The following is a 24731-nucleotide window of genomic DNA, read 5'->3' on the forward strand; positions in this document are numbered from 1 at the left end:
CTGAGAATCAAGTTAAGCAAAATAAACCAGGCTTAGAAAGACAAATATTGCATGTTTTCCCACATATGGAGAATATGGATTTTTTTTTAATTTATTTAAGACATAAAAACAGAAGGAGTACTGTTTAAAAGGGAGAGGATCAGAAGAGCAGGGACACCAGAGGAAGGAAGGGATGTGTATGTCATCTGCAGCCTGAGAATGCCACAGCGAAGCCATTATCTTTACAGTGCATACACACATTTTGATTTCAGTAGTTCAGTTTAATTTTAAAAACCTTTTTTTTTTTTTCAGGAAATAACCCTGTAAAAGAAACTGCAATGGAAGTTGGAAAAGGATGTGACATGTCCAGCCATTCAAAATCAGGTGAGATGACATTTCCTGTTTGTTTCAGTATTGACAGTGTGCTAACAGGAGTAATGTCAGCATAGTACTTAATAACCAGATCTTAAAATGCTCTTGTTGCTAGTTTACATGATAATATTTAAATCTTGGGCAGTATCTTTGAAGGTGGTCTTTCAAACTCTTACGTTGTATGATTCTATTTTGTAAACAGTGAATATATATTTTCAACAATAAAAGCACAGAGCCTATTGGAATATGCTTACAATCCCACCACTTAGGACAAGTTTAAGGCCAACCTGGGCTACATAGGGTCTATCTCAGAAAAACGAACAAAAAGGGGAAAGCAGATATATATTACATAGCAATTATACAACTTAGGGAATAATTTCCCTTCTTGCAAGGAGTTCTGGAAAGATTTGCTTTTAAATAACAAGTTCTATAGTAATTCTGCCCTTGATTCATTCTGCAAGAAAGATAGGAAAGCCTTCAGTCCTGGTTATTAGAATCTTTATAGTTAATGTAGAATAAATGAGAAATGGTGATGGATAGTGTCATTCTAGTAAATCTGGAATAGATTAGATTGCCTTTTCTATTTTATGCTTTGTAGAGGTAGAGGCCAGTTAATCTGTCTGGCTCTAGCTCTCCTCCACTCCCTGGATAATAGCAAGTGATGAGAGTTGTGTGTATATGTACAGGCATGAAGATTGGTGTACATATTTCCTATCCATAGTATCTGATAAACTAATCAGCCCCTTTAAATTATCAAATCTTAAGGATGGTAGGTTGGTACCAGCACTGAATATAAAGCAATAGTGATCTATATACAACCACCCTCACTTGGTTAATTAATTCTACAAGCCTCGGTTTTCTCCTTAAGGTCGAGAAAATACCTTCCTCTTAGGATGGCATGTGTGTGCTAACCCTTAAACATTTTTATCACAGCAACATAAAAGGCACTTTGTCAATGTTAATGTGATGGTGTGGTTTTCGGTTCATACTGGTCTAGGATAGGACCCATCCTTGTTTGTCCTGAGAGCCCTTTGTGAAGGGTAGGAGGGGTACAGGAGGCATCTCATGCCAGTCAAACCTCCGTCGATGTCAGCACTGATAGCACAATCACCCACACTGAGTGTACCTCAAGGGGAACTTCTCTGTGCTTTCCTCAGCCTCCAGAGTTGACAGACGTCTGGAAGCCTTTAATATGCCTTTGCTGGTTGGAGGATTTTCCGTTTGACCTGGCTGCTGCTTGACTGCTTTGCCTTTCTTCTAGGGGCATCCCCGGTCCTGTCACCCAGGAAGGTCTCTCATCCAGTCATGGATTTTTTCAGTTCACATGTTTTAGGTGACTCTTCCTCACCAGCCTCTGCTTCTACTCGTACAGATGCCCATGAAATGATTGTGGGCGACCGTCTTGTTTCTGATGAAAATCTTCAGAAGGTGGAGAATGTACTTGACCTCTGGAGTTCAGGTCTGAAGGTATTGCGGCTGCTCTGCTCCAGCGTGCTGTAGTCTGACACTTGAGCCTACTCTCTATTTTCTTCCTTTCTTTCTTTCTTTCTTTCTTTCTTTCTTTCTTTCTTTCTTTCTTTCTTTCTTTTCTTTCTTTTCTTTCTTTTCTTTCTTTTCTTTCTTTTCTTTCCTTCCTTCCTTCCTTCCTTCCTTCCTTCCTTCCTTCCTTCCTTCCTTCCTTCCTTCCTTCCTTCTTTCTTTCTTTCTTTCTTTCCTAGAAAACAAAAACCTAAACCTTTAGGTTCCTGGGATGATCCATCCAGTGTCTTAGATTTATGCTTCTTGGTCTTTAATGCACATATGAACTGCCTTGGTTTCTTGTTGAGCTGTGGGTTGTACTCAGTTTGTTTTAGATAGGGCCTAACATTACATGTTTTTATTATGCTCCTAGGTAATATTTCTGGTTTCTAAACCATGCTTTGAGTTGCAAGGTTTTATTTAAGGAGTTGCTAGGATTCTGTATGTTCCACCACATTTCTTGTGTGTTTGAAAGGGCTTCTTGACGACATGCAGTGATGACGGACACTATTTCAGTCCCTTCAGACCGTAGTGCTGACACATAGAGTGTTAGGAGGGCCATACACTTGGAGTCCCAGCTGCTTGGGAGGCTGAGATTGGAGGACCTTTTATGTTTAAAAAATATATACTACCAATGTATATTAATTTTATAGTAGCCACAATATATGTCTGAAGATTCTATGAAAATATTTTTGTTGGATGATGTTAGTAGCCTGCCAATAAAACAGTATTACAGAAATGTCCCAACTTTTACTATTTTTTTTTTTAATGGAGAGGGCTGGACAGATGGCCCAGTAATTAAGAGCAAAAGTCCTACTCTTGCAGAGGATTGAAGTTCAGTTTCCAACACCCTGTCAATGGGTCACAACCTGCTGGAACTCTAGCCATAGCATCTGAAACCTCTGGCCTCATGGACACCTACGCTGATGTTCACATACCCATACAGAGACTTACACATAATTTAAAACAAATATCTTTTTAAGTAATATGATCTAACTATTCTAAAAATGGAGTAAATGAACTTTTCTGAAGCATATAATTATGTATTTACATATATAAAATTATGATCATGTGAATTCTGTGACTTCTGTATCTTCCTGTTATTTGAAACTTTAAACTCTAGCAATACTCTGGAGCTGTGTCTACCATCCTCCCCTTGGGATAGGTTTCCTGGGGTGGGGATAGGGGAGATCTGTTGCCGTATTGCACAGACAACCATTCAAACTGTTTTCTGTCCACCAATACTATTTATTGAAGGCTTTTGTTGGTTTTAGATGAGCATTGATTACTTGGTGTTTTCACTCATGCCCGTCAGTAGGGTAAATGAGCTTAGCTCTTTGTTGTAAGGTAACTATTGTGGGAAATTCTTTTGGGGAAAACTTCAGCACCATGGTTTCACCTACCACCACCACCGCTAATCAGCCAATCATTGGGCCTCAGCTTAGCCCGTACTCCTGCATTTCTTCACCTGATCCATTTTTTGTTTACACGGTTTTGACATTTTATTTTTTTAATCCTATGTGTAGGGATATCTTGCCTCCATGTATGTAAGTGCTTGCATGCCCGTGGAATGACAGGAGAAGGTATCCGATCCCATAGGACTAGAGTTCAGATGGCTAGCCACCACATGAGTGCTAGGAATTGAGCTCTGAGCTCAGCTCTTCTAGAAGAGCAGCCAGTGCTCATAACTAACTGCTGAGCCCTCCCTCCAGCCCCACCTAATCTATTTTAGTATGGACATTTAAGTCTATGACTACACAAAAGAGTTTAGTGAATAAAACCCGATTTTTTTTTTAATGTCATAAGATTTCATACAAAGTAACATAAAATGGAAAACTAGTTCCCTTGGTGTGGTGAATGAACTGTGAAGAGCCACGGCTGCTGAACTTGCAAACATCATTTATTAGTGTGTTGTGATTTTTTTTTAATAGCTCTTGTTTTGACCTGGTCTTTTTTAATGTTTATGTTCAGTTTAATTTTAAGAATGATTTGAAAGAACAAATAACTTATTTTCAGTATGTTTTCTCTTCAGACAAACATTATATCCGAACTAAGTAAGTGGAGACTTAATTTTATTGACTGGCACCGCATGGAGATGAAGAAAGAGAAGGAGAGGCATGCGGCACTTGTCAAGCAGCTCTCCAGCCAGATCGCGGACTTGAAGGAGCTGCAGAAAGCTTTTGAAGTTTCCATCGGAAGAAAGGATGAGGTCCTCTTTTCTATGCCTCCCTTTGAGTGAGACTCAGCAGGTTCTCAGTGGAAATACAGTCCTGAGAACTACTGATTATCCTGCTCCTGTAAGGCAGAAAGAAAAACTAAGTGCACAGCCCTCTTAGTAGGCCAGGTGTAGAGGGTTCCATCCAGAGCTCTGGCTTTGGTGTCTGCTGGTGTTTGAAGAGTCTGAGCAGTGTAGACACAGACATACTAGGTTCTTCTGCCTCGTCGTTTTTGTAACAGTCATTGGCATTAAGGAGCCAGCATTCCCTACATCTTCATCCTTGGAGATGACAGGATGAGCATCTCAAATTCTATCAGGGAGATGTATTTGTTCACGGATGGAGATAAACACAGGAAATACTCTTTACTTCCTCTTGACTTCTTAGAAACCCGAGGGTAGAGTTCAAACTGGTCCGAGTTTTTGGCCTCCTAATCACATCATAAGCAAAGTGAATCTGTGCCCCTGCTGACGCCCATCTGTTTATGGAGGTGAATGTGCTAGATGTTACAGAAGGACTCAGGGCAGACACCTCAGCAGCTTGCCTGGAGAAGTAGCACTCGGGTGTTTAATGAATCAGATAAAAGTGGCAGGTTCATTATTGCTTGACTTTTTGAGACAGGGTCTCACTGTGTCGCCTAGGCTGGCCTCCAACTCAGTGTGTAGCCCAGGCTGGCCTCTCAAGTCCTGGCTGTCTCCTAACTTATGGGATTATAGACATAATCTACACAGCAAGCAAGATGATGTTTTTCCAGATGTACATTGTTTTTGTTCTTTATGGGTATAGTAGAAAATCAAACATTTAATGTAGTTTCCTTTGTTTGAAACATTGTCAGTCATTTTCTCTATTATCTTCAAACTTCTGATTTTTCTGACCCTGAAGTATCATACAAAATGAGTATGTTTATGTTCTATTTATGAAAATGGATTAAATGAACAGCCATATATCACCATCCAGCTTAAGACATAGAATGTAGTGGACAACTTAGAATGCCCTTTTATATTTAGAAAGGGAAAGCAAGGCTGGGCATGGTATGCGTGTAATCTCTGTATTTAAGAGGTGGAGGCAAGGAGAATCACAGGTTCAAGACCAGCTGTGAACACAGCAAGACTTTTGTCTCTAAGGGGGGAAAACATAAACTAGGACTCAGTGTCTTGTGGTAAGTGTTTGTGGTTTACTGAGGAGGTCCTTCCAGTGTGTTACACGGTTCTCTGAAAAAGAGAGTTTATCTTAAGAGTTAAATGCTTTTTTTAAGCATAGTAATAATGTCATTCAAGAAAACCATTAAAACAGAACTATTGCTTTTATAAATCTGTTGAAATCACAAAGTAATTAAACACTGAGACACTTCTATATCCAAGGTCAAGGACTAGGAAGACATTTCAAAGCAGGCCCTTTCTATAAGTCACCTAAGTACAGACTTTATACACATGTAACAGAACTTTCAAATGCACAGTTATCTTCATGAGGGAAATGGTAATCAGTATGTTATCCTCATGCATGTGAACTCTATTGGAGAGTAGCATGATATACACAATGAAGATTTCTTTCCCTTTTTCCCATCATTCACGTGGGAAACATGGCCTTTGTGATAATAGTCTATGCTGAGCATGCTGGCAGATGCCTGCAATCCCAGCACTCAGGACTCTGAGTAGGAGGAGAATCACAAGTTTGAGTTCAGCCTAAGCTACATAGTGAGACTATTTCAAAAAACAGAAAGATGAGCTGATTGATGACTAGTGTAGATACCCATATTATTCTCTATAGCATGAGGAAATGACTTTCAAAAAATGAATAAGCTGAGCAGCCAGGCAGGCACCCTCCAGCTTAAGACAGAATCAAACACATAAGGATGTGTGCCCTTCCCCGAAGTCAGTTGCCTCTGTGATAGCATCCCAGTAACTGGGTTATTACATTCACAGGTGATTTCCAGCTTGTCTCATGCCATCGGCAAGCAAAAGGAAAGGATAGAGTTAATGAAAACCTTCTTCCACTGGCGAATCGGCCATGTCAAAGCAAGACAGGAAGTGAGTATAAACAGATGACCACTGTCAGTTATCAGTGAGACTTTAGGGTGGCTCCCTAGAACTCTTGGTAAAGTCAAAGATTTGTTTTCTAATGAGTCAATATAAATTAGGTCAGAATGTTGCTCTGATTTCAAAGAAATTTGAGTTTGATGCATTTAGAAAAATACCTCTCAGATGGTATTAAAGTAGGACGCATATTTCATGACAGATAAACCATTTGCTGCTTCATTGTAGTTTAACAAGGACTGTACCTAACTTACAAATGCCTTGGTAATGAGACTCTTTTCCAAGACCTGACCTCGGAAGCAATTATTTGGAAAAAGAATGTATGGCCTTAAGCGGGTCATTTGCTTCCTCCATTGTTTCTGCTTCTGACATGTCTCTCCAAGAGGAGCAGCATGGCTGTGTGTTCTCAGCTACTCAGGAGGCTGCAGCAGGGGGATCACTGGAGCCTGGTGTCTGAGCCCAGCCTGGGCACCATAGCAAGACGCTGGCTCTAAAAGAAATGCTGATGATAATAAATAGTCAAACACAACCTCTTCATAAACAGATACTCCTATATTTACACATCCAATGATACAGGTGGTGTTCGTCCAGACTTAACTTAGTGTGAGACTCAAAGAAGGTCATGTTAAATAGGTTTTTACAAGGTTATACCTGAATATCATTACTTTAAGTAAATGCTGAAACAGTGTATCAAAAATAGTGATATTTTTGTGATATTTGTTCTTTATTAAAGTAATAAAGAACAATATATTACCGAGGCCAGAAATGTTTGTATGAACTGTGATCGGAGCAATCAACAGGCTGAGGCAGGAGGATTGTGAATTGTCAGCTTAGCATGCATAACAAGACTGTCTTTTAAAGGACAAAACACTGTTAAAAGTAGAAAAGTGGGGCTGGAGAAAAGGCGCAGCAGTTCAGAGTGCCTGCTGCTCTTGCAGAGGACCTCAGTCCCCAGCACCCACAGAAGGTGGGTCACAACCAGCTGCAGCTCCGGCCCCAGGGATCTACCGCCTCTGGCCTCCACAGGTGCCTGTGTGCATGTTCACGGACACACATGTATACAAAACTAAAAATAACTTTGTTCAAAACACAGAAAAGTATGAGTACGTATATGCCAGAAAAAGACATAGATAAAGGAAATTAATATAGAGATAATGGAAACGAATATAGATTGTATAGACTATGTTCACATAGCCCTGGAGTAGTCCTAAGAGATCAATGCTTATGAAGAAAATTATCATGAATCTCCTTTAAGAGTACCTTGTATTAATCCAAGTGGATCAAATACACATGCATCACGTTGAAACAAACTGTCTGGGGGTTGGGGACAGGGCTCAGTCAGTAAAGTGACTGCGGCATAGGCATTAGGGCCTGAGCTCACATCTCTAGCACCCAAATCAAAGCCAGGCATAACAGCACTGGGGGGAGACCGGAGGATCCCTAGAACTTCTGACCACCCCAGCTGAGTCAGCCTCTAAAACTAAGGTGGAGAAATAGAGTAAGATAACCTACATGGACCTCTGACCTACACGTACATACATACATGTACATGCCCATGTGAGCATGCATACACCACACACAGGAGGAAGGTAGGTAGGTGGTAGGTAGATAGAGTAGATAGATTTGATTGATTGATGAGACTGTCTAAAATGAGTGCCATAATTTAAAATTATGTATTAAGTGACTCATGATGAGAATGTATATTTTTAAATGCTGGCTGGACTTGTCAAGTTGCCATCACTTTTGAATAGTATCTTAATTTTAAGAAAATGAAGACATGCAACTACTTGAAAAGCACGCACTGATCGAAGAAAAATAGTTTATGCCGTGCGGTGGTGGCACATGCCTTTAATCCCAGCACTCGGGAGGCAGAGGCAGATGGATCTGTGAGTTTGAGACCAGCCTGGGCTATAGAGTGAGTTCCAGGACAGGCATCAAAACAACACAGAGAAACCCTGTCTCGAAAAAAAAAAAAAAAAAAAAGAAAAAGAAAAGAAAAATAGTTTATGTTCCCTGTTCTGTTCAGCTTGGTGTGGAGTGTGACGACAGTGTGAGTTGAGTGAATTAACTTTTTCCACCAAAGGAAAGAGAATGTAGTACAGCCTGAACCATAGCCACCACCTTGTTGCCTTCCAGCCTTTCTCTGACTCTCTGCTCCTGCTTTCAGCAGAGGTCATGCAGACCCATGACTGAGGTGACAAGTTTTTGTTGTTTTTTCTATTGACTTGATAAGCCATGTTGAGCTGTGATCTCATGGCTAAGAACACAGGCTCTAGAACCAGGCAACTCTGACGTCTCCCCCTGTGGCCATGCTGGTTCCTGAACCTCTCTAAGCCAGTTTCCATGTACAGCAGAGTGATGGACAGGATTAGTGATAACACTCATGCACTTCCCACCATCTATTTTTTGTTACACTGCCCGTGCATTTGCCAGTTCTCTGTGGTTCTGAGGTTGCGTGTTGCTTTTGTTCAGGTCTATGAAGGTAAACTGGCTGACCAGTACTTCCAGAGAACTTTGCTGAAGAAAGTCTGGAAGGGCTGGCGTTCTGTGGTGCAGAGGCAGTGGAAAGAAGTGGTGGAGCGCGCGTGCCAGGCAAGGGCTGAAGAAGTCTGTGTGCAGCTCTCCAATGACTATGAAGCCAAACTTGCCATGGTAAGCTGTTTTCAAACAAGAACACGGCCCACAGAATCAACCAAAGGGTCCTAAGGCTCACAGAAACTGAAGCAAGAATCACAGAGCCTGTGTGGGTCTGAGCTAGGTCCTTTGCTATGTGCTATGGTTGTGTAGCTTGGTGCTCTTGTGGGAATCCTAGCAGCGGGGGTGTCTCTGACCCTTTCATCTGCTCTTGGGACCCTTTTCTTCCTACTGGGTTCTTCCTACTCGTCCAGCCTTGATGTGAGAGTTGTGCCTAGTCTTGTTGTAACTTGTTACGCCATGTTCAGTGCACATCCCTGGGAGACCTGCTCTTTTCTGAAGGGAAGCAGAGGAGGAATGGATCTGAGGGAGAGGGGAGGTGCGGTGGGGGACTGAGAGTGGGGGGAATTGGTCAGGATATAATATATGAGAGAAGAATAAATAAAAAATAAAATGTCTACTTTGTATATAGAAGGAATGTATAGACTCACTATAAGTTAGGCTATGATTTTTTTTTAGTGTTTATATAGCCAAGAACAAAAATTTAAAGATGTTTATCTTTATTAATTTAAATAAACTATGCTTATATGTAAATTTGATATAAAGCAGATGTATATAAATTGAATTATTTTTCCTCTGGCTTTCAATAATAGAATTAACATTGTTTCCATAGGAAATCATTTGGATCATGAAAGGGGGAGAGGAAAACTAGACATTTAGAATGCAAAGGGCCTTTTGAAATCCTATTAAAAGGAAAAAGAAAGTCTTTCTTATGACACTAAATAATATAAAAATAAATTTTACAGAGCTAGAGAGATGTCTCAGTCAGTAAACTACTTACCTTATGGGCAGGAGGAACCAAGTTCAATTCTACTTTCTTTTTTTTTTTTTTTTTTAAAGATTTATTTATTATGTATACAGCATGTATGACTGCAGGCCAGAAGAGGGCACCAGATCTCATTACAGATGGCTGTGAGCCACCATGTGGTTGCTGGGAATTGAACTCAGGACCTCTGGAAGAGTAGCCAGTGCTCTTAACCTCTGAGCCATCTCTCCAGCTCCAATTCTACTTTCTTAAAGAGCTGGGCTCAGTGTTGTGTCCTTGTAATCCCAGCACTGTGGAGCCTAGACAGGAGGCTCCCTGGGCCTCACTGCAGTAAGCTAACCAGATCAGTGGGTCCCATACCTGTGAGAGACCTGCCTCAGAAAACAAGGTGGACAGGAACCAAAGAAAACACCTAGGTTGATCTCTGACCTCCACATGCACACACAGATAACACATGTGCATCCATACACATGCATCTGCACAAACATGTACAAACATACAGAAATAAATAATTTTTTTATATATATATTTTTTTATTTTACAATACCATTCAGTTCTACATATCAGCCATGGGTTCCCCTATTCTCCCCCCTCCCACCCCCTCCCCTTACCCCCAGCCCACCCTCCATTCCCACCTCCAGGACAAGTCCTCCCCCGAGGACTGTGATCAACTTGGTAGACTCAGTCCAGGGAGGTCCAGTCCCTTCCTCCCAGACTGAGCCAAGTGTCCCTGCATAAGTTCCAGGTTTCAAACAGCCAACTCATGCCATGAGCACAGGACTTGGTCCCACTGCCTAGTTGCCTCCCAAACTGATCAAGCCGATCAACTGTCTCACCTATTCAGAGGGCCTGATCCAGCTGGGGGCCCCTCAGCCTTTGGTTCATAGTTCATGTGTTTCCATTCATTTGGCTATTTTTTTTTAATAATTGAGTAAAACTGAAATTTATTATATGCCACAGTCGTCCTAGGGACCTCCATGCTATATATATAGCCTCTATGGTTCTATGGGTTGTGGTCTGATTGTTCTTTATTTTATATCTAGAATCCACCAATGAGAGAGTACATACCATAACTGTCTTTCTGGGTTTGGGTTACTTCACTCAGGATGATTTTTTCTAGTTCCATCCATTTGCCTGCAAATTTCATGCTTTCATTGTTTTTCTCTGCTGAGTAGTACTCCATTGTGTATATGTACCACATTTTTTTCATCCATTCTTCCGTTGATGGGCATCTAGGTTGTTTCCAGGTTCTGGCTATTACAAATAGTGCTGCTATGAACATAGCTGAGCATGTATCTTTATGGTATGAATCAGCATTCCTTGGGTATATGCCCAAGAGTGGGATAGCTGGGTCTTGAGGTAGTTCGATTCCTAATTTTCTGAGAAACCGCCATACTGATTTCCACAGTGGTTGTACAAGTTTACATTCCCACCAACAGTGGAGGAGTGTTCCCTTTGCTCCACATCCTCTCCAACATTGGTTGTCATTGGTGTTTTTGATCTTAGCCATTCTAACAGGTGTAAAGTGGTATCTCAGAGTCATTTTGATTTGCATTTCTCTGATGATTAAGGATGTTGAGCATTTCTTTAAATGTCTTTCAGCCATTTGTAGTTCTTGTTTTGTGAATTCTCTGTTTAGCTCTTTAGCCCATTTTTTAATTGGACTGTTCAGTGCTTTGATGTCTAGTTTCTTGAGTTCTTTATATATTGTGGAGATCAATCCTCTGTCAGATGTGGGGTTGGTGAAGATCTTTTCCCAATCTGTTGGCTGTCTTTTTGTCTTATTGACTGTGTCTTTTTCCCTGCAAAAGCTTCTCAGTTTCGAGAGGTCCCATTTATTAATGGTTGTGCTCAGGGTCTGTGCTGTCGGTGTTTTATTTAGGAAATGGTCTCCGGTGCCAATGCGTTCAAGAGTGCTTCCTATTTTCTTTTCTATTAAGTTTAGTGTAACTGGATTTATGTTTAGGTCTTTGATCCACTTGGACTTGAGTTTTGTGCATGGTGACAGATACGGATCTATTTGTAATCTTTTACATATTGACATCCAGTTATGCCAGCACCATTTGTTGAAGATACTTTCTTTTTTCCATTGTATAGTTTTGGCTCCTTTGTCAAAAACCAGGTGTTCATATGTGCATGGATTAATGTCAGGGTCTTCAATTTGATTCCATTGGTCCGTATGTCGGTTTTTATACCAGTACTAAGCTGTTTTTATTACTATAGCTCTATAGTAGAGTTTGAGGTCCGGGATGGTGATGCCTCCAAGGGTTGCTTTATCGTATAGGATTCTTTTAGCTATCCTGGGTCTTTTGTCTTTCCATATAAAGTTGAGTATTTTTCTTTCCAAGTCTGTGAAGAATTGTGTTGGGATTTTGATGGGGATTGCATTGAATCTGTAGATTGCTTTTGGTAAGATTGCCATTTTTACTATGTTAATCCTACCTATCCATGAGCATGGGAGATCCTTCCATTTTCTGATATCTTCTTCAATTTCTTTCTTTAGAGATTTAAAGTTCTTATCAAAAAGGTCTTTCACTTGTTTAGTTAGTGTTATCCCAAGGTATTTTATATTATTTGTGGCTATTGTAAAGGGTGATGTTTCTCTGACTTCTTTCTCAGCCCTTTCATCATTTGTGTATAGGAGGGCTACTGATTTTTTTGAGTTGATCTTGTATCCTGCCACTTTACTGAAGGAGTTTATCAGCTGTAGGAGTTCCCTGGTAGAGTTTTTGGGGTCACTTATGTATACTATCATATCATCTGCAAATAGTGAAAGTTTGACTTCTTCCTTGCCAATTTGTATCCCTTTGATCTCCTTTTGTTGTCTTATTGCTCTAGCTAGAACTTCTAGTACTATATTGAATAAATATGGGGAGAGTGGACAGCCTTGTCTTGTTCCTGAATTTAGTGGTATCGCTTTGAGTTTCTCTCCATTTAATTTGATGTTTGCTGTTGGCTTGCTATAAATTGCTTTTATTATGTTTAGAAATGTTCCTTGTATTCCTAATCTTTCTAAGACCTTTATCATGAAGGGGTGTTGGATTTTGTCAAAGGCTTTTTCAGCATCTAAGGAGATGATCATGTGGTTTTTTTCTTTCAGTTTGTTTATATGGTGTATTACATTGACTGATTTCCGTATGTTGAACCATCCTTGCATCCCTGGGATGAATTCTACTTGGTCATGATGGATGATTGTTTTGATGTATTCTTGGATTCGGTTTGCCAATATTTTGTTGAGTATTTTTGCATCAATGTTCATGAGGGAGATTGGTCTGTAGTTCTCTTTCTTTGTTGCATCTTTGTGTGGTTTGGGTATCAGGGTAATTGTAGCCTCATAAAAAGAGTTTGGTAGTGTTCCTTCTGTTTCTATTGTGTGGAACACTTTGAAGAGGATTGGTATTAGTTCTTCTTTGAAAGTTTGGTAGAATTCTGCACTGAAACCATCTGGTCCTGGGCTTTTTTTGGTTGGGAGACTTTTGATGACTGTTTCTATTTCTTTAGGGGTTATTGGTCTATTTAAATGGTTTATCTGGTCTTGATTTAATTTTGGTATGTGGTATTTATCCAGAAAATTGTCCATTTCTTCCTGGTTTTCCATTTTTGTGGAGTACAGGTTTTTGAAGTATGATCTGATGATTCTCTGGATTTCCTCATTGTCTGTTGTTATGTCTCCCTTTTCATTTCTGATTTTGTGAATTTGGGTGCTCTCTCTTTGCCTTTTGGTTAATTTGGCTAGTGGTTTGTCTATCTTGTTGATTTTTTCAAAGAACCAACTCTTTGTTTCATTGATTTTTTGTATTGTTCTCTTGTTTTCTATTTCGTTGATTTCAGCCCTCAATTTGATTATTTCCTGGCGTCTATTTCTCCTGGGTGAGTTTGTTTCTTTTTGTTCTAGAGCTTTCAGTTGTGCTGTTAATTCATTGGTATGGGATTGCCCCATCTTCTTTATGTGTGCATTTAGAGCTATGAATTTTCCTCTTAGCACTGCTTTCATAGTGTCCCATAGGTTTGGGTATGTTGTACTTTCATTTTCATTGAATTCTAGGAACTCTTTAATTTCTGTCTTTATTTCTTCCTTGACCCATTGATGTTTCAGGTGGGCATTATTCAGTTTCCATGAGTTTGTGGGTTTTCTATAATTTTTGTTGTTATTGAGTTCTAACTTTAAGGCATGGTAAGATAAGATACAAGAGGTTATTCCAATTTTTTTGTATCTGTTGAGATTTGTTTTGTGTCCAAGCATGTGGTCAATTTTTGAGAAGGTTCCATGGGGTGCTGAGAAGAAGGTATATTCTTTTGTGTTAGGATGGAATATTCTGTAGATATCTATTAGGTCCATTTGAGTCATAACATCTGTTAGGTCCTTTATTTCTTTGTTAAGTTTCAGTCTGGTAGATCTATCTTTTGGTGAGAGTGGTGTGTTAAAATCTCCCACTACTAATGTGTGGGGTTTGATGTGCGTTTTAAACTTTAGTAGTGTTTCTTTTATGAATGTGGGTGCTTTTGTATTTGGAGCATAAATGTTTAGAATCGAGACTTCATCTTGGTGGATTTTTCCTGTGATGAATATGTAATGTCCATCCTGGTCTCTTTTGATTGATTTTAGTTTGAAGTCTATTTTATTAGATATTTAGGATAGCTACACCAGCTTGTTTCTTAGGTCCATTTGCTTGGAAAACCTTTTCCCAGCCCTTTACTCGGAGGTAGTGTCTGTCTTTGGAGTTAAGGTGTGTTTCTTGTATGCAGCATATGGATGGGTCCTGTTTTCTTATCCATTCTGTTAGCCTGTGTCTTTTTATAGGTGAGTTGAGACCATTGATATTGATGGATATTAATGACCAGTGATTGTTAATTCCTGTTATTTTTTTGGTTGTGTTGTGTTGTCCTTCTGTGGTGTATGTTGGTGTAGGATTATCTATTGCTTGATTTTTCATGGATGTGTTTAGCTTCTTTGGGCTGGATTTTCCCTTCTAGTGCTTTCTGTAGGGCTGGGTTTGTGGACAGGTATTGATTAAATCTGGTTTTATCCTGGAATATTTTGTTTACTCCGCCTATGGTGATTGAGAGTTTTGCTGGGTATAATAGTCTGGGTTGGCATCCATGGTCTCTTAGTGTCTGCATGAGGTTTGTCCATGATCTTCTAGCTTTCATACTCTCTATTGAGTAGTCTGGTGTTATTCTGATGGGTTTGCCTTTATATGTTACTTGGTCCTTTTCCTTTGCAGCTCTTAATATTTTTTCTTTATTCTGTGTGTTTAGTGTTTTGATTATTATGTGGCGAGGGGACTTTTTTTTGGATCCAGCCTATTCGGTGTTCTGTAAGCTTCTTGTATCTTCATAGGTGTTTCTTTCTTTAGGTTAGGAAAGTTTTCTTCTATGATTTTGTTGAATATATTTTCTGTGCCTTTGAGTTGGTATTCTTCTCCTTCTTCTATCCCTATTATTCTTAGGTTTGGTCTTTTCATGGTGTCCCAAATTTCCTGGACGTTTTGTGTTAGGACTTTTTTGTCTTTAGTGTTTTCTTTGACTGACGAATCTATTTTCTCTATCGTGTCTTCAGTGTCAGAGATTCTCTGTTCCATCTCTTGCAATCGGTTGGTTATGCTTGTTTCTGTAGTTCCTGTTCGTTTAGTCAGGATTTCTATTTCCAGCATTCCCTCAGCATGTGTTTTCTTTATTGTCTCAAATTCATTTTTCAGATCTTGGAATGTTTCTTTCATCTGTTTAATTGCTTTTTCTTGGCTTGATTTGATTTCTTCCCATTTTTTGTTCGTTTTTTCTTCCATTTCTTTAAGGGAGTTTTTTATTTCCTCTTTAATGGAGTTTTTCATTTCCTCTTTAAGGGAAGTTTTTATTTCCTCTTTAAGGGAGTTTTTTAATTTCCTCTCTAAGGAAAGTTTTTATTTCCTCTTTAAGGTAGTTTTTCATTTCCTCTTTAAGGAAAGTTTTTATTTCCTCATTGAGGGAATGTTTTATTTCTTCTTTAAGGGCCTCTATCATCTTCTTAATGTCATTTTTAGGGTTGATTTCTTCTGTTTCTTCTGTCATGGTATGTTTAGGTCTTGCAGGTGTAGAATCACTAGGTTCTGATGTTGCCATATAGGTCTTTATGTTGTTGCCTGTATTTTTGCACTGGCGTCTACTCATCTCTTCCTCTGTGCGGTGCAGGTGGTGTCTGTGTCTGAGAGTGCCTCTCTTGTTCTAATTTTTAGTCTTGGTTTAGTAGGAGTTCTTGGTTAAATTAGTGCTATTGGGCTATTTCTTCAGGGGCAGCTGATCTTAGTCGGTGAATATATACTTATGATTCTGGTGATCTGGTTTGGTGTCTGGGTAGCGCCTTCTTCTGTGTTCCCAGGTCATGTTTTGTTCATTTGTCAACTCCTCAGCTGATCTTGTTTCTTCAGACTTTAAACTGTAGGCATCTGAATCCTCGCCCAGATGGGTTTCAGCTGAGCAGGGTAGTCTCACCAACACCTCCAAGTTGTTGGGTTTCACAGGGTCAGCAGCTGGGCCCTGGGTTGTCCTCAGACGGAGTGTTCAGATTCGTTCTGGTTCTGACCCACGGAGATAGCTTCTTCCCCAGATGTTGGGGTTAGGGGCGTCCCAGTTCCAAGCTGCGTCTGCTTGTCTCCGTCCATGGGCCTGTCTACCTCTGCGGTCCGCCGCCGGACCTGTATGTCCCTGTCAGCTGCCGCTGGGTCTGTCTGCCTCTGGGGGCCGCCACCGGGTCTGAATGTCTCTGCCTGCTGCAGCCGGGACTGAATGTCACTGTCAGCTGCTGCCGCCGGGACTGAATGTCCCTGTTGGCCGCTGCCGCCGGGCCGTTTACCTCAGCGGGCCGCCGCTGGGCCCGTCTACCTCTGTGGGCCGCCGCTGGGCCTGAATGTCTCTGCCGGCTGCCGCCGGGTCTGAGTTTCCCTGTCGGCTGCCGCCACTGGGCCCGTCTACCTCCACGGGCCGCCGCCACAGGCCTACCTGTGTCTGCTTGTCTCCGCCGCCAGGCCTGTCTACCTCTGTGGACCGCCGCTGGGCCTGAATGTCCCTGTCGGCTGCCGCCGCTGGGCCCGTCTACCTCCACGGGCCGCCGCCACAGGCCTACCTGCGTCTGCTTGTCTCCGCCACCGGGCCTGTCTACCTCTCTAAATAATTTTTATAATAATATATAATGGCATACAGAAAAGATGTAATCTTTTTAGGTTTGGTCTATGGGAAAGTAGGTTTTACCAAAATTTACTGTGTACTTTAAATTCTGTAAATAGCCTTTACTTTTCAAAAATTCTGTTAATATTCAAGAATTTTAGTTAGTTTTTATCTTCTCAAAGGAATATGAGTCATGTGTGGCATGTATGAATATATTTTACTTAATATCCTGCGTAAAAGTTACATAGTTTAAAAAAGAAATAAAAAGCCACATTTTTGCTGGACATGACAGCAAATATCTGTAACCTGAGCACTTGGGAGGTAGAGATAGAAGGATGATTTCAAGGTCACCCTTGACGACATGGCAAGTTAGAGACAAGCCTGGGCTACATAAGACCTTGTCTCAAAAAGTTAAATAAGTAGATTAATAGCAAAGAATAACCTTAGTCTGCTTTTTGACAATAATAATCCTTCTTGTGTTTCAATCCTCTCCCCTTGTGTGTAATTCTTTAGTTATCTGGAGCTTTGGAAAATGCAAAAGCTGAGATTCAAAGAATGCAACAAGAAAAAGAGCACTTTGAAGACTCTATGAAGAAAGCGTTCATGAGGGGAGTATGCGCATTAAACCTTGAAGCCATGACCATATTTCAGAACAAAAATGATGCAGGTGAGGAATTCATGGATGGTTCTCTGCTCAGTTTCAAAAGGAACTTGAGGGGAATGTTCTGCAGTGAGTGTGCTTGTCTCCCCGTCTCTGGTGTGTGCTCTCATGGGCTCATGCCCAGCTCTAAATCCACCATAGTAGTCAGTCATCTTATTCATTGTACCTCTCAATTCTTACTTAAGCTCAGTGTCCAAATGATTCCAGCATCTAACTATATAACCCAAGTTGGCCTCAAATCCATGCCCTGCTTCAGCCTTCTGTGGACTGGAAGTTTAGGAGTGCATCACCGTGCACAGCCGAAATAATTGTAACATTTAACATTTTGATGCCTCTAAACATTAAATTTCTATTTTCATTTTTGTGTAAGTTGCCACATTTCATAGACAGGTTTGTTGATTAAATATTTCTAACCTAGTCATGGTTTCCTAAAACCTATTTTGTCAGTAAAATATTTTTTTTAAGTCTATGTAAACCTGGAGTCTCTTTGTAATAGTTTTGTCTGTATGGATTAGAACACATGACCACAACCATTTGCTACCAGTGTAGAGTGGGGCCAGTTCCCTCAGTGGGCCTTAGACCCCTTCTCCAAGCAAAGCCTGTAACAGAGCTGCTTCAGGGGACTCTCACCGAGAGGCAGTGAAGGAGCAGGAGGCACTCTGTAAGTCAAGATGGTCATGTAAGGCCCTCCTGCTCAGCGTCCAGTTGTCGTCTTCAGTCTCCAGCCCACCTCTTCAGTGTTACCTCAAATGACATCCAACTGGGGACTGCTGAGAAATCAGAGAGGATTTCATCTTGTTACACTGTGCTCTGATTGCACTCCTGTGAAAACCAGTGATTGTTTAAGTCACAAATGGCTCTAGGTAGTAGTGTTTAGGCACATCTTTCTATCGGAATTAGCCATGGCCTGTGGTCTGTGTACAGGTTAGACAGTAGCAACCTAGAATTACAAAGTGTATCTCTTTGTAGATGACTAGTGTATCTCACTGATACCTACGTAATTTGGTCACCACACTAACTAGTTACTTTTTATTTATTTATTACTTTTTCATTGTATTTATCTGTTTGGGGGACGGAGGGCATACACAGGCCATGGCACACATGTGGAGGTCAGGGGACAGTCTGAAGGAGTCAGGTCTCTCCTTCCACTGTCCTACAATTGAACTCAGGCCATCAGGTTTGGGGACAAGCACCTTACTGGAGGAACCATCTCACCTGCTTCCCTAAATCTTATTAGTGCTTTTTGTGAGAAAGGCAGAAGATGGCAATAACATTTAAATCCTATTTGGGAGAAAGCTTATTTATGAGAGTTTCATTTCATTGATTAGCTGGGGTTTTGTGGCTTCATTTAGAACATCCTTGAAATGATGGATGTAGAGTTTTCAAGCAGTTTTAGAACACAGTAAGTGAGAAAAGTGAGAAAAATGTCCCCCCATTAAGAGAGATCTGTGAACAGAAACTTCTTAAATGAGCCCACATCAGCAAGAGTTGGTCACCTGCCTGTTCACACCTGACCTTTTCTCTGGTTCTAAGTCATGGATATCTGCCATGCAGAGTTACTTTCTACCAAAAACATGTTAAACCTCCATGGGAGAGTGTGTGTAAAGGTGCAGTTTTCAAGTTATAAGTGATACTTCATGTGGAATAGTTGCTTTTACCAGAGTTGGAAGGGTCTTTGAACTATAATCATTGTTAAACTTTAACGAGGTAACTATTACTATGTATAATGTGCATATCGCTGAAGGCCGGGCATCATGATGGAAAGAAGACGTGTAGAAACTCTTTAACAAAATCTTTCTCAGTATCTACAACATCTCACTACATTTTCAAATTCAGAGATAGTTCAAGTGAAAAGTAGCCAAATTCTAATTCCAAGGGGGAAAATATCAAAAATTAGGTGAAGGCCCTTGTCCTACCTTCCTCTAAAAGCTGACTACATTCCCTCCCTAGATCAGGGATAGGTCCCTTTGTGAGGAAGCCATCCCTACAGCTAGTTCAGCTCATTTTCTTGACTCATTTATTTGACTTGCTAAAATGTCAAGAGTGAAACCACCTTGTTTTTGTTAAAATAGAAGTAGTAGTTGCCATGAGGAGGGTGTTGATAGGGGAGATGGTTGCAAAGGTCTAATAGTCAGGATGGCTGTGTGAAGGGGGAAGGCTGGAGACCCTCCCACCCTGGGTGACCACGTACATTAGTTACCACATGTGTCTCGATGGCGGTACACCCAGCCGGCTCCCACTGAGCACATACTTGATTCTTATCGTTTATATAAGAGCAGATCATTGGTTAGCTTTCACACGTTGACGCTTTCACCTCATCTGAAGTTGATACTAGCCAGTTAATACTGACAACTGTATTAAGTGAACAGTAAACCCCCAAGGTGACAAATAGGCGTTTTTATTAGAACTATATTGTAGCCATTAGTCTTTTCTCTATTTGGAGGGTAGTGATCTGAATTTGGGCTAGTGTTAATAGAACGGATTTGTGATTTGTAGGGATAGACTTTGCGAGTAATAAAAAGGAAGAGAGTGGCCCTGGTGGTCCGGGAAGAGAACTTTCTGCTCATTTGGATACTTCTTCATCTACAATACCGTCAGCAATGCCGTCAGCAGTTCCGTCACAGCTGCTGCCATCTGCAGCAGCAGGAGTGGCCAGCGCCACAGTCATTCCCTCCGCCGCCTCCATGACCTCTGCTGGAGCTACATCTGCCTCTTCTGTTCACATTCCTGTCTCTGTTCTTGGGGCAGGACCCGCAGCTGCTGCTGCCCCGGAGGAAATGGTTAGTACCCTCTGTGCAAGGCTTCAGAAGCGTGGATGGATGTCCTGTACAGCGTTTGTGGGGCTCTGGCTTTGTAAATGTAGTGCTAAGGGTCCAACCCAGTCCGGCTCTCATCCCGGGCTGTACATGGGACATGGCGAGTGTAGAGAAAAAAGTCAGTGTGATACTTGGCCAGCTCACAGAAGTACACAAGACAGGAAGTGGCTGAAACATTAGTTTGTAGTGAAAGTAATCCAAAAGTACTATTGCAGGAAAATAGGTTCATTTGAGAAAGAGTAATAACAGACTTTGTTTTAAACAAACTAATGGGTATTTTCAAGGGCTTCGAAGACTCCGTGATATTTTCCTCCCTTTTTTTCTGGGTGATCTATCACATGCAAGTGACTGCCTCTGTCCATTTGTAATCCTGTTGAAATGAGGAAGGACAGCCTGTCCTTCAGTCAACCTGCTTCTCCATAGGGAAGTGCTTAGGGAAGGGACTGAACAGGGCGGAGAGTCGGTCGGTGTGAAAAGTCTGTGTTTGAGGAAGTAGTGGAACTGGTGAGAGCCCACCGTGGCTGTGACTCAGGAGCGAACATCCACAGCCTTGTCAGACTCAGCTCTGCTGCCGCTTCCGGTCCAGTGTTGCTCTCCCACGAAGGCGGCGGGACTGTTTCCCTCTCTCCTCGACTCTAGCCACTGACATAACACAGAAGATGGCAGAAAGGACTTTAGGTCTTTTTTCTCTTACTCTGTATCATGTTGGGGGTTGGGGAGAGAGACAGAGATGGACAGACAGACAAACAAACTCTCTCACCCCAGGTTGACTTCAGATTTGTGACAAGCTCCTTCCTCGGCCTCCCTAGTATTGAGATTACATGAGATTACAGATGTGAGCAGCAGGCACACTCAGCTTTGCTGTAGGTCGTAAACCATTCCTGGCAGGCCGTGATCGGGCACTGTCGCTCTAGAGAGCTCTCTGTAAGGGAAGAAAGACAGATTTGGCCAGACAGCTGGTCACATTTTCTCTTGTAGCGCACTTGAACTCCTTCCTTTCAGAGCTGCTGATTTGGAGGCTAGCATCTGCTACTTGCCATGTCTGCTCTGCCTGAAGTGAAAGTCCATGGCACATGTGTGTATGGTACGAGAAATAAGAACGTGTGGAGGAGTCTGACTTAGGAATAAGACTAAAATTCAACCTTGACATATGTTCAGCTGTGTTTATTTTCCATGATTATTCATCCTGGAGTGTAGTCCTATGTAGATTATCTCATTTAAATAAACACAGTAGGAATGTATTTAAATTTCGGATTTGCCATTCATGTTGCATATGCAGATAACATACACAGAACTAGATATTTCAAAATATCCTCCTTAAAATAGGGCTGCATCAGTGTCTGCATTTAGGGCTGACCCTGCATGTGAGTGTACGTGTGAGTGAGTCTGCTCACGGCCCTCATGGTGCTTGCTTCCTCGAATAGTTCTGAAGTCTTTGAAACATGAAAAACAGTATTGTTTAGACAGCCCTTCTTGTTTGTGCGTGCGGCACACACACACACACACACACACACAGCTCCAGTTGTTCTGGTGTTTGTGGGGATCTCTCATCCCCAGGGCTGGAAATGGAACATGGCAAACATAGAGAAAAGTCAATGTGAACATGATCAAAGCTCCTGTGAACTCACAGCACACACCAGGCTGCACCAGATTAGTGTTTGATGGGACTTCTGAAGTGTGGATTGAGTGGCTCTAGTTCTTGTGCCTCTCTTGGGCTCTTTTCCTTCTGTTTGTTTTGTCCAATTCTGATGTGTTGGGTTTTGGGGGGGGGGGGTTGTTTTGTTTTGTTTACTGGGTTTTGGTTTTTTTTGTTGTTGTTGTTCTTTTTTTGAGACAGGGTTTCTCTGTGTAGTTTTGGTAGCTGTCCTGGATCTTACTCTGTCGACCAGGCTGGCCTCGAACTCACAGAGATCCGCCTACCTCTGCCTCCGAGTGCTGAGATTAAAGGCGTGTGCCACCACCACCTGGCTGTTTGGGTTTTTTTTTTTTTTAATCTTACTATATTTTATCATTATCCCTTAGAAGCCTGTTTGTTTTCTAATGAGAGACAGAAAGGGAGTGGATCTGGATGGGAGGGGAAAAGGGAGGAACTGGGAACAGTGTGGGAGGAAAAACCATAATAGAAATATATTATGTGAGGAAAAAAACTATTTTCAATAAAAGGGAGCAAAGAATAAGATACATTTAAAAAAAGGAAAGTCAGCATGCTCCTTGGTTCAACCCACAGAAAGTACTCAAAACAAAAAGTGACTAAAATATTAGTGTGCAGTGAAAAGTAATCCAAAAGTACTGTCACAGACATGATAGTTACAGCACCTAAAGAACGTCTTCCGGGCCAGGGGAAAGACTCACGGGTAATCCTTCTGTAAGGACAGTGTCAAATTTTCCCCTTTGTGTCATTCAGATACTCAGACTCACCTCAGATGTGTCTTCTTGTTTTAAAAAGAAGCACAAGGCCAGCCTGTCTCATCTGCACCCAACCCTACCACACATCTCCACAAAAGAACACTAGGCAGTTATCCCAGCAAATTGTTTCAACTCACAGAGCCGGACAGTAGGTGGCGCTATGCTCTTCTGGTTCTGGGAGTGTAATTGGAGTCCCTGAGGAAATGGTCATAGCTGGATTTCCAAACTGCTTACTGAAGTTTTTCATCTAACTTCTCCCTCCATCAGAATGGATGGAGTATTGTGAGGTAGTTGGTATTGTTTTCCCATTTTATAAGTGAGGAAGTTGAGGTTTATAGAGGGTAACCCCTATGGACGTACTTAGCACTCAAAAGAGCCGGTTTTCAGCAGACAGACAGGCGAGGTGTGGTTATGGATTGTAAATAGACCACCTTTCTAGCATAAGCCTTTCCCAATGCGTTTGCCATTTTCCACTGTCAGTTTCTGTAAAGTATGTTATGAACTAGCAAATACACTGTTAGTATTTTTGTTTTCTCCTGATTTAACAAAAATCTTTTTAATAATGTTTCATATAAATTCTCTATAAAAACATCCTTATGCGTTTTTAAAAACAGCTCTTTTTTTCACCAGTTTAAACTGTTTGGGTTACATAAATAGTATTTTGTAAATTTGTATGGTGTGAGGGAATGCCCACACTGGCCACAAGGGGGCGTCGGAGCCCCTGGAGCTAGAGTTATATGGGTGGTTGTAAGCCAGCTGATGTGCTGAGAACCAACCCAGGTCCTCAAAGAGCAGAAAGTACTGTTGATAACCGAGCCATCTCCTCAGCCTCCACTTCCTGTATATACACTGCAGTTAGCAAGTCAAACCACTGGGAACAACTCCAAGCATGCAGACGACTTCTTTCAGAACAAGATTTATCTGGAGCCTTGACGTGTCCTCTCCATCTCATGAGGCAGTCTGACGCAGTTCTTAGCTGATCATCTGTAGTTCCTGGCTACTCTGGGGTTCCTCATTCCAAACTGTTCTGGGTTTTCATGCATTCCCTCCCTCTTCAAGTGAGATTAGCTGCTATGGAGGGGCATGTTTATCACCTTTGGGTGTTAGAGGTACAGTTCTACCTCACTTTTCAGTACTTTGGGCTGTTGGTGGGTTTTCCCACTGCTAAGGATCACACCCAGGGCTTAGCACATATAAGTGCTCTGGCGTTGAGCTGATTCTCAATTCCGATGGATTTTCCTGTCAACTATTAATTTCATATTCTAAAATAGCATTTACGAATCTTCATTTGGAGTTGGGGCCCAGCTTCTTGGTAGAATAAATTCCTGGCATGCATAGGTTCAATCCCAGTTGCCAGTCCCAAAAAATAATCTTCATTCATTCACAAAATATTCTGTACCTTATATTTGCTGATCTGTATATTATATATATGTAATATATATACTTTCCTGAAGATAGAAATGTGGATTTAGTTCGCAAAACATTTGTGAACATCTTTTCTTAATTTGTTTTTATGTGTGAGTTGGGGGGGGGGGGGTGTGCCCAGAAGTGTCAGATCCCCTGGAGCTAGATTACAGGTGGTTGTGTGCCACCTGATGTGGTTGATGGGATTTGAACTCAATCCCTCTGAAGAGCAATCCATGCACTTAACCCCTGAGCCTTGTTTGCAGCCCTTTGAACATCTGAAAGTCTGAGATTTGTTTGCACAAATACATCCGATCCGTAAAGTTCACTAATTCACAAAGCAGTCCTTACATTTTCAATACCAGTCCTCCAGATCCCCTTCCCCGAGCTGTTAGCTGTTTCCTTCTGGCGCCTTTCCTTGAACAGTATGTTCCTGTCTTTGGCATACATTTGTTAATCTGAATCCTTATCTATTGACTTCCTCCTGTGGAGGAAGGGCCTGGCCTGTGACACCATGTAGCCTTCTGCCGGCCCCTTCCTGTATGTCAATGTTTAACACAGCTATTCCAGCTTCAACTTCAATCGTACTTGAGAGTCCTGTGTAAATATAGCTAAGCCTTGAATGTATGTGATGACATTTCCTTCCAGCATATTTTTTGTTCCTAGAATTAATTGCTTCATTTTTGCCTTTGCTTGGGTTTTTATGGCACTATAATGAATTCTTCC

At 41.3% G+C, this 24731-nt stretch overlaps 1 protein-coding gene across 7 annotated transcripts in view; it reads left to right on the forward strand.

Moving 5' to 3' along the window:
- Positions 1 to 24731, forward strand: part of Poc5 (POC5 centriolar protein) — a 48850-nt gene that overhangs the window by 15665 nt on the left and 8454 nt on the right. For 5 of the 7 annotated variants that reach the window (XM_016004202.3, XM_076552089.1, XM_076552090.1 and 2 more), the window contains 7 exons: positions 292 to 363; positions 1613 to 1818; positions 3902 to 4078; positions 6008 to 6112; positions 8591 to 8770; positions 17232 to 17385; positions 19876 to 20159. In XM_016004202.3, coding sequence (XP_015859688.1) covers positions 292 to 363; positions 1613 to 1818; positions 3902 to 4078; positions 6008 to 6112; positions 8591 to 8770; positions 17232 to 17385; positions 19876 to 20159 — 1178 coding nt within the window. The remainder of the gene's footprint in view (positions 1 to 291; positions 364 to 1612; positions 1819 to 3901; positions 4079 to 6007; positions 6113 to 8590; positions 8771 to 17231; positions 17386 to 19875; positions 20160 to 24731) is intronic. The other 2 variants (XM_042261650.2, XM_076552091.1) reach the window with 2 other exon arrangements.

The sequence above is a fragment of the Peromyscus maniculatus genome, chromosome 15 (assembly GCF_049852395.1).
Source record: "Peromyscus maniculatus bairdii isolate BWxNUB_F1_BW_parent chromosome 15, HU_Pman_BW_mat_3.1, whole genome shotgun sequence".
NCBI lineage: Eukaryota > Metazoa > Chordata > Mammalia > Rodentia > Cricetidae > Peromyscus > Peromyscus maniculatus.